The following is a 10,800-nucleotide window of genomic DNA, read 5'->3' on the forward strand; positions in this document are numbered from 1 at the left end:
TGTTAAAAGCGCTATATAAATAAAGGTGACTTGACTTGACAAGAAACATTTCATGATAGGTAAAAGCAAAGATCTCTCAAGACCTTCACAACCTTATTGTTGCAAAACATACAGATGGCATTGGTTACAGAAGGATTTCTATACTTCTGAATGTTCCAGTGAGCACTGTTGTGGCCATAATCAGGAAGTGGAAAGGACATCTTTTCACCATAAACCGGCCACGACCAGGTGCTCCTCACAAGATTTCTGACAGAGGACTGAAAATAATTATCAGAAGAGTTGTCCAAGAGCCAAGGATCACTTGTGGAGAGCTTCAGAAAGACCTGGAATTATCATGTACAATTGTTTCAAAGAAAATAATAAGTACAATAAGTAATGCACTCAACCGCCGTGGCCTGTATGCACGCTTACCGCACAAGGCTCTATTGCTGAAGAAAAAGCATGTTGAAACTCGTTTAAAGTTTGCTGCACATCATTTAGACAAGCCTGTGAAATACTTGGTGAATATAGTCTGGTCAGATGAGACAAAAATTGTACTCTTTGGATGCCATAATACACATCATGTTTGGAGGTCAAATGGCACTGCACATCACCCCAAAACATCATGCTGTAGCACTGGCAAAATTAATATAATTGAAGGAAGGATGAATGGAAAAATGTACCGAGACATTCTTGATAAAAATCTGCTGCCATCTACCAGGATGATGAAGATGAAATGAGGGTGGACGTTCCAGCGAGACAATGATCCCAAACACACAGCCAAGGAAACTCATTTGTGACCCTGGACCACAAAAGCAGTCATAAGTAGCACAGGTATATTTGTAGCAATAGGCAAAAATACATTGTATGGGTCAAAATTATCTCTTTTTCTTTTAAGCAAAAAAATCATTAGGATATTACGTAAAGATCATGTTCCATTAAGATATTTTGTAAATTTCCTACCGTAAATATATTAAAACTTAGTTTTTGATGGTAATATGCATTGCTAAGGACTTAATTCGGACAACTTTAAAGGCGATTTTCTCAGTATTTTTTTTTTTGCACCCTCTGATTTATTTCGGCCAAATATTGTCCTATCCTAACAAACCATACATCAATGGAAAGCTTGTTTATTCAGCTTTCAGATGATGTATAAATCTCAATTTTGAAAATTTGACACTTATGGCTGGTTTTGTTGTCCAGGGTCACGTTTGGTTTCAGAGAAAGAAAGTAAAGCTGCTAGAATGGCCCAGCCAATCACCTGACTTGAATCCAATAGAAAATCTATGGAAAGAACTAAAGAGTAGAGTACATAGAAGAGGCCCACGGAACCTTCAAGATTTAAAGACTGTTTGTGTGGAACAATGGGCCAAAATCACACCTGAGCAATGCATGCAACGTTTCTGTAAGTTCTGTAGTTCTGTAAGTTTCTCCATACAGGAGGCGTCTTGAAGCTGTCATTACCAACAAAGGCTTTTGTACGAAGTATTAAATGCATTTCAGTAAGCGTGTTCAATACTTTTTCCCTGGGTCATTCCATTTTATTACACATAACTTAATTTCTGAACTTAGTTGTGTTGTTTTCTTTGTATGTATGGATTAGTTTGGTTGTTACCGACATCTGGTGAAAATTTCATGTCAGCAGCCCCTTTAGAAATATATTTACTGAGAAAAATGGTGATGTGTTCAATACTTATTTTACCCGCTGTATATGCATCATTTTGAGGAAACAGTCTTTAAAGAGACCTACAGATCTACAGATGCAAATAGATAAACTGTTGGAAAATAAACTATTAAAACTGTATTTTCTTCCCCTAGTCTGAAAGAAGCATGACATGACACAAGCATGAAGAAGAAAAATAGCCAAAAACCGCAAAATTGACCAGTGCATGAAAAAAAAGGGTTCTTCATGTGTCTGCTATATCGGTTGCAAGCACTATAGTAGTGCTATGGTCAGTGGTAATCTATGGATGTCATACTGTGTCTGATGGATGGGCAGACAGCATCATTTTGAGGAAACAGTCTTTAAAGAGATCTTAAGATGCAAATAGATAAACTGTTGGAAAATAAACTATTAAAACTGTATTTTCTTCCCCTAGTCTGAAAGAAGCATGACATGACACAAGCATGAAGAAGAAAAATAGCCAAAAACCGCAAAATTGACCAGTGCATGAAAAAAAAGGGTTCTTCATGTGTCTGCTATATCGGTTGCAAGCACTATAGTAGTGCTATGGTCAGTGGTAATCTATGGATGTCATACTGTGTCTGATGGATGGGCAGACACACGTGCTGTTTGGGTGAGAGTGGTCTGTCAAGGGCCATTCAAACAGGCTGATTTCCCTGCTCAGCTCCGAGCACCTGCAGTGCTGATGGTTGCCAGCCATTGTGGATGGTTTTTCACATGCCAAGTTTTAGCAAATATCTTTGATCTCATGGAGTGGCTGGTTAAGATGACCAGAGAATCATTTGAAAAAGCATAATATTTCTTAATGTGCTCTGGTTTAAAACAGAATTAGGCAGTAAGATTATTTGTGCTTTGTTTCTGGACACACATTCACTAATGTTTTCTACACAGGGTAGTTCTCAATATTTGTGTGTGTGTGTGTGTGTGTTTACTCTTGCACCAAGATTCATTGGCATAATTGTATTTCAGATTAAGTGTACCTGAGAGCACACCATTCACGGCAGTTTTGAAATTTGCAGCAGAAGAGGTGAGTTGATTCATCTTTTTTTGTTTTTAATTAATGTTCATAGTCTTATTGCAACCTCACGTGAAAATGTATTTTTGAGAGATCTGCTTAAATGTAGCACTGTGCATTTGCCATTGTGCTTCTGACTGACAATAGTTTAAAAATATATATATGATGACAATAATTCTCTACAATGGTTGGAGCATTACTGACTCTCTGTCAGATTTGCGCAATTCTGTGCAATCATTTATTAAATTGGCTTGGATCATAGCATAGATCATGATGTGAACTTTAGTTCAATTGTATCCTAGAGCAATAATAGTGTAGTCTTTTTTGATTAGGTAATGGTTTATTCTCATTTGAAACACACTCAGGCTTATCTCTGTGTCCACAGCCTCTCTTGTAAAAATCAGAACAGGATCAATGCAGAATCATATAATACATTTGACTAACGGTCTCTGAAACTAGAGCCAATGTTAGTTTGACTGCAAGAATCTGATTAATGGGAATAGCAATAATTTTTTGCTGATAATCAATCATTATTATTGTTATTTGTTATATAACAGCAATGCATTATCAATATTTTAATATTCAATAGTAGCAATTAAATTATATCTAGATATATATAATATATTTATTCTATTTTGCTGTATCAGCATTGGCCAATTGATTTTTGAAATCTTGCATTGGCAAAGAGTATAGACCAACTATTTAAACGTAAAAAGTCAAGTCTAATATAAAGCTGATACATTAATGAAAAAAAAACACAAATAATGGCTGATATCGATATGTTCGTGATTAGCCATAAGTCTTATGAAATTAGGATCAAATTGGACAGAACCCTCTTGATTTGCAGTGGGCTGTCTGGTCTGTTTCACGGCTGTATTCAAGGCACGCAGACCTACGGCATAGCAGGATGATGTTTCAGATTAGCTTGGGTCATCGCTCCTTTTTTTTGACATAATGAAATGCCAAATCTAACAACCTCCTAATAAGAAGATGTAATGCATCAAGTGGAAGCCAGAAAGAATGATAAAGGGTCTTTTTAAAAATACACAGGGTTATTTTCAGCTTTTTTCACCCTCTCAATAACAATTTTTGTATTCCCTCTTCAGGTTATGGTTATGTGATCTTTCATTGTTTTGTTGTCTCTTTTCCTCCTGACAAAAGATAGGCAAAGGAGAATTAGAAACTGAATAAACTCCCACAAAATTCTGTAATTAATTAATTAAATATGCATTTTTGTGCAATATAAATAGTTATACATTTGATTTTCTGATCACTAATTCTGGCACTAGCCTGGCTTCTTCCTCCCCATCAGTTTTATGCTGTTCAAGGGTGTAGAAATGCCTTCAGGTCACCCGGCAAGTTTTTTAAAGCGCCTTCAGAATGAATTTGCCTGTTTTTTTCCCTTTCGGTGGCTCTTTGTGACAGTGACAGTTTCTCCTAAGCTCAGCCCAGAGAGCTCTTTCCTCACGTTTGAAGGCTTCTGTTCTGTAGGACAGACTCTTTAAATCACCTGATGCAAACACAGACTCAAGTTGATTTTTTTCTTATCCTTGCTTGACAGAGGGACTGTGCAGGGCTGTTTATGGGACATATTTGACTGTCAGCATAAGTTGTTGATGGATTGAACAATAAAACTTGTTTTCTTTTTTTTTTCTTGCATTTAAAGTTTAAAGTGCCAGCAGCCACCAGTGCCATCATTACAAACGGTAAGTTGTTGATATTATTATCATCATCATAACGCTCATATTTGGTCAAATCCTTAAACCAGATGTTCTCATTTTTTTGACTAATTAAACTAAAATAATCAGGATTTCCCAAACCATGGGATCTTTTTATCTTGAATTTTGTTTTAGCCTATTTTAATTATTATTATTTATTTTTTTTGTCATTTTTTTAATTGATTTAATGCTCTGGCAGATTCTCACATCACCTTCGCATCTTCATTGGTTTGGGTTCTTTGTCAACTGCACCAAAAAAAAACCCCCACTATAGATCAAATTACAAACTGGTTGTTTTTCGTGAATCAGACAAAACATCTGCTGAATCCTTCACGTAATGAATTCACTCAAAATGAGCTGTTGTGCAATTATATAGTTAGAGAGGGAGACTGTGGGGCTATGCTGTGTCATGAGTTATTATTAAACAAATCATAAACAGAACGAAGACATAACTCACCACTCACAACACAGGACAGATATTGTAAATGGGATTGTTTGAATTGTGATTGTTCAGCGTTTTAGCACGTAAAGGCTTTCTCTGCTCTTGGCTATCTGTCTTATTCATTGATTGTCTTTAATAATGATTGTTTTGCATATGTACTCACATTGTGATGCTGATGTTGTTTGTGATTATTATTTGTGTAGATGGCATTGGAATCAACCCGGCACAGACAGCAGGTCGGTGACGCTCCTTCACTCGATCAGGGCTCCTCTCTGCAGCAGCATCTGACTGTAATAAATGTAATTTTGTCAGCCTTAAATTATTTAGATATATCCATATGTCACACAGGACTGGAAATAGTGATATTTGTTTGTTTTTTTAGTTTATTGGTGCTTCAATCCACCTTCTATGTTTTTTAAGCTTCCTTTTCCCTGCATTTTCTCATAGCCATCTTATGAAATGATACCTCATCTTGCTCTCACTGTTTACTTGCGTGGCTGCGATTTTCCTGCCTATCCTTCATAATCACGGACATGCAAATGAATGGATCCTTCTGTTTACTGCCTCATATTGTTCATGTTTATCCTTTTGAGAGATCGAATGATTTCCTTAGACTCCTTCAATAGGCTTTGCATGTGAATTTCACATATTACCTGATGAATATTGATGATGTGCTTCAATTATACCATCCCCCATTGCTGTGAGTTTATTCCCTTGACTAAATGTTTCTTTACAGATGTTTTTTCCTACTTGTCACTTAATGCTGGAACTGTCTATGTCTGTAATCCATTATCCAATGCATTTATAAGACTCTTCCAGCCTTGTCTTAAGGATTAAGGATAAGGATATTTAAAAATGGTTTTACTCACAATTTTGATGTGATGATAAAATATTTTAGAGATTGACAACTAGAAAAATGTATGTTCTTTATAAAAATGACAATGCCATTTTAAGATTTAATTACATTACATGACATTAATCGCATTTTTAAAAGTCCCATATTATTCAGGTTTTCCATAACCCTCCCTGGGAACCATGTTTAAAAAAAAAAAAGTTATCGAAAATAAGAGAGATTTAATGATTGACTCCATCAATAGGCTTTGCATGTTAATTTCACAAATTAGCTGATGAATATTTATAATGTGCTTCAATTATACAATTCCCCATTGTTGTGAGTTTATTCCCCCGACTAAATGTTTCTTTACAGATGTTTTCCATCCTGCTTTACTAGTCATTTACCGCTGGAGCCGTCTCTGTAATCCATTATTTGCTGTCTCTAATAAGCTGTCCCAGTGGGGTTCTGTCAGTGTTTTCCTCCCTGAGTGCCGGGCTGCATCTAATCACATGAAAATGGCCTGTGATCTTTCATACATGCCATGGGTTGAGACCTAAATGTCAAATGAGCTGTGATTCATTAGTTTTGTAGTAGCAACATGTCTAGCCTGACCCAAATATACAGCTTGTGTGAATTATAGAAATATGTACCATCAGCTCTGCAAGTTATACAATCACATACTAAATGTAGCGCAGACACCTGAATAGATTTTGCTTTATGCACTGAGTGAGTTACTTATATCAGAGGGAACCAAGTGAGTCACAGTTTGTTGCTTATATACAATATACAAGTGCTTTGGTATGATTTCATGAATTCTGATGAGAGGAAAACGTCTCAGGTTACGTATGTAACCATGGTTCCCTGAGAAGGGAACGAGACACTGCGTCCTCTAGAGGTCGCTACGGGGAACGCCTTCAGCGTGACCGGTGTCTGAAGCATACATCCAAACATGACAATGAAATGTATCAACAGGGATACATAAGTTCAAATCAGATAAAGGGAACGAGGCTGACAGCGCGTAACCCTTACCATACAGGATTTTAGAAAGTGCATAGAATGCTTAGCGTGCACACTTACCACAATGTGGATTTTAGAAAAGGCACAGAAGCTCAGCGAGTGCACTTACCATAGCATGGATTTAGAAACACCGTTACTAAGGGGTAACCGAAACTGTCACTTAGACAGGCCTAGAAACCCTACGTGACTGTGGCACGCTCAGGGAGTGACAATTAATTCAGCAGGAGGCCGCGTGCTCAGAGCACATGTGGATTGAAAAAGCGTATCTCATAGAAAAACCCTCCATGTGAGGGGAGGATCGCCAACTCAACCATAGCAGTCACAGAACAGACTCTGGAGCATCTGTTCATGCATAACTAGAAGGGGCATAGCACCCAGCTCTCAGACCGAGAGGGGGACACCAGCGCCCCACTGGGAAGCAGCGTGCTCAGGGAGTGACAATTAATTCAGCAGGAGGCCGCGTGCTCAGAGCACATGTGGATTGAAAAAGCGTATCTCATAGAAAAACCCTCCATGTGAGGGGGAGGATCGCCAACTCAACCATAGCAGTCACAGAACAGACTCTGGAGCATCTGTTCATGCATAACTAGAAGGGGCATAGCACCCAGCTCTCAGACCGAGAGGGGGACACCAGCGCCCCACTGGGAAGCAGCGTGCTCGTAGATAACCCTCCGGGGGAGGGGAGCACTGCTGAGCTCACCAAGAGAGCAGCATAAGAGGAAGGCAGAGTCCTAATGTGCTACCCAGCGAAGCTCACAGAGCGAAGGATTCGACTCTTAAATGAGAGGGATTCAGATGCTCAGAAGTGAGCGGTGTGCTTGCAAAAGAGACCCTCCATGATGAGGGGAGCACAGCTAGCTCACTCAACAAGCAGCCCACCAGGGAGGCAGAAGATGGCCCAGCAACCTGGCATGACTGCTAATCGGAGCTCAAAGGAGAGGAGGCCCAACTCAAAAAATAGGAGGGGGACTCAGATGCTCAATTGGTAGCGGCGTGCTCAAAGGTAACCCTCTAAGGTGAGGGGTGCACTGCTACGCTCACCAACAAAGAGAGCAGCCTAACAGGGAGGCAGAGAGCTCCAAGAGCGAAGGACCTGATGAGAGGAGGCCTCAGACGCTCAAAGGTAACCCTCCAAGGTGAGGGGAGCACTGCTAGGCTCGACCAAATAGGGGCAACTAATCAGGAAGGCAGCAAGCGGCCAAACTACCTGATGTCGCTGTCACAGAGCTCAAAGAGCGGAGGGTTCGACCCCTAGCTAAGAGAGAGGAACCCAGCTCGACCGAAGCGATCAATAGCCCAGGGGCAAAGTACCTAGCTCTCAAGTAGAGAGAAGGACTCACATAATCTGCCCAGGACCGGCAAGCTCATAAAAGATCCTCCAGCAGTGAGGGGAACACGGCCATGTCTGGGGAGCAGATTGACCGCAAATGGGACATCAGAAATGGGATCCAGCTTAAAAGGGGATCACACATTTCAACAGGGAACAACAGGGTCCCAGCATAGAGGCAACTGACCAAGGAGGCAACAGGGACGGGCCTAACAACTCAGTATTGTTGCATATGGAGTTCTCTGAAGCAGCGCTCTCGACTCTCAAGCTGAGGCGGGCCCTCAAAGCACAAACTGGGAGCGATAGGCTCATAGCTAACCCTTGCAGTGAGGGGAGCATTTATCAGCTCGACCAGAAGGCAGCGCTAGATTAGAGGGGGCAGTCTAGCAGGGCCCAATGAGAGACCGTCAACTGATGCAGCTGCCAGGTAATGACGTCATAGCCAGCCAATGTTATTGTCGTGATTAGATGTATGCTTCAGACTCCGGTCACGCTGAAGGCATTCCCCATAGCGATGTCTAGAGGACGCAGTTTGAAGTTCCCTCGGAAGGGAACCAAGCTGTACCAATCAACCACTGAACAGACCTTTATTTATAGTTTTAGCTGTAATCATACAATGTGTCATATGCTGTATATAATATGTTATATCTCTCTAATTCTACAGGAAATGTGTTCCTGAAACACGGCTCGGAGCTACGAATCATTCCCAGAGATCGGGTCGGAGGAGGTCGCCAGCCCAGGATGTGACTATCCAGTGCTTTTCTGTCACAGACGATGAACATGCTTATTTATTGTCCAGCCCTGAGGTGTCAACTCTCACAGGCACTGCTGCATCTCCAAATCTGTCAGAGGACCTCACAAATCTCACCGAGCTGCCGTCACAGTCCCCTTCTCAAAGATATACACTCGCAGGATGTTGTCGATTTGTTATGCCCCAAAATTTCGAAACACTAAGTATTGATCTTTGATCTTTCACAAAATATTCCATCTCTCTTTTTTTAAGATCGCACACTTAATATGTTCATAAAGCATAGTTTTACATGTCTTAAATACATAATGTATACTTAAAGTCCAATTAAATGTTTAAATACTGTTTAAAAAAAATTTGATTTTCATTTTCCATTTTAAGAATAGGCAAATGAATGGAAAACATCATATTTTGGCTTTTTTTTCTTCATATTTTGTGTTTCATTAATGGTTGTTTTGAGCTCTGTTATATAACTGTTATTGCAGGCAGATAATGACAGTGTCAATGTGATGAAATTCCTGCAGTTGTGTAGCTAAACAAAACTATACAACAGTATGATTAAAGTAAATTTTATAAAAAAATAAAAGATGCATTTCATAATATACTTACCATGTAAAAAATATTTACAAAATAACTCTTTCCATAGTTGTAATAAACCAATTTGACGCCTAGTTTCTTAAAAGTTGCTTTTTGTAACTTTCGTGGTCACACAAGTCAGCGTGCCTTTTCATTAAGGCTTCAAATCATGGCTTGACTTGAATAGTACTTCAGGCTAATGAATGACAGGCTCTACCTTTGCTTTTACATTCTCCACCTTTCTCCTTCCCTTACATTACTGCCAGGCAGAAGAGGAGGAGGAGGAGAAAAAGGGTCTGACTATTCAGTGTGATAATGGATCTTTCATTTGATTTAATAAAAGAGCAGGCATGCTGTGCCCTTTCCATGCCACTCATTACTGGGAAAAGGGGAGAAGTGCATTATAATTACAGCAAGGCCTACATTATTCAAACGCAGACATGTTACTCTGGATCACATTTGAAAAGGCATCGCTTGCCTCCAGCCTCATTTGGCAGGAAATGATGCGGTTTGTTCATTACCCATGGAAGAAATTGTGCTTTTACGGATGTGACTGAGCTTGCCAGTGTGACAAATGTCAAATTTAGAAGTAAAAAAGTTACAAATACACTTGTAGTATTCTTGTCATAAACATTAAAGAAACCAATGAATACTGATCTGTATAGTGCCTGTTTTTGTTGAATATGTTCAGCTTGTAATTCTGCTACTTAGGATGTTTCGTCTTTTCAATTTGTTCACTTAATTTAATGTATATAAACATAAACCATGTTTCAAAGCTTTCAGTGGATAAGACAGGCTTCAAAAGTCTCATTTATGGTTCAAAGAGGTAGAAAGACTTGCAGTGATGTTGCTATTTGCATAAATTCAATCATGTGCCATCTGTAAGAAGCCTTCTTAAGTAAGCAAATGACAGAACTGTTGAATATTTATGTTAGATATTTTTTATAGGTGTCGTGGACATGATTGTGTGATTTGAGGGGTTTAAACAGGGCATTACCTTACAACCTTTCTATCAGAGCTTTAAAGGGGTCTTGCCGTTTTCCGTTGATCTTTTTTTTGACATATAAGATGTCATTGTACTATGCATTCTGATGAGGGGGGTCAAAACAGGACAGAAAAATAGCCTATTGCTTCTAAATTATGACGTTTTTTGATGTCAACATTTTTAACATTATAAGTACACCTCAGAGAACAGTACAAAATAAAAAGGCAGTCATGACCCCTTTAAGCCTTTTGATGGTACAGATATAAGCCAGCTCAGCCTTTGAAACAGCTGAACAATACTGGGGTCTTGTGATTGTACAACAGTTTTATGTACCGCAAAAACACATGTTTTTTTCTCATATTTCTATAGAAACTCCTAATCGAACATTTCTGTGAGGTTCGTGAGAGATTGAACACTCACACAGAGGCCACCACTCTGAAGTGCTGTTGTCAAATAAGTCATTTTTCCCCCACC

At 39.3% G+C, this 10,800-nt stretch overlaps 1 protein-coding gene across 2 annotated transcripts in view; it reads left to right on the plus strand.

Moving 5' to 3' along the window:
• Nucleotides 1-10,013, plus strand: part of ufm1 (ubiquitin-fold modifier 1) — a 20,743-nt gene extending 10,730 nt beyond the window's left edge. For both annotated transcript variants that reach the window (XM_016240567.1, XM_016240566.1), the window contains 3 exons: nt 4,345-4,384; nt 5,042-5,074; nt 8,682-10,013. In XM_016240567.1, coding sequence (XP_016096053.1) covers nt 4,345-4,384; nt 5,042-5,074; nt 8,682-8,764 — 156 coding nt within the window. In that variant the 3' untranslated portion in view covers nt 8,765-10,013. The remainder of the gene's footprint in view (nt 1-4,344; nt 4,385-5,041; nt 5,075-8,681) is intronic.
• Nucleotides 10,014-10,800: the final 787 nt, after the last annotated feature.

Source organism: Sinocyclocheilus grahami, unplaced genomic scaffold, assembly GCF_001515645.1.
Source record: "Sinocyclocheilus grahami isolate Dianchi unplaced genomic scaffold, SAMN03320097.WGS_v1.1 scaffold593.1, whole genome shotgun sequence".
Classification (NCBI taxonomy): domain Eukaryota; kingdom Metazoa; phylum Chordata; class Actinopteri; order Cypriniformes; family Cyprinidae; genus Sinocyclocheilus; species Sinocyclocheilus grahami.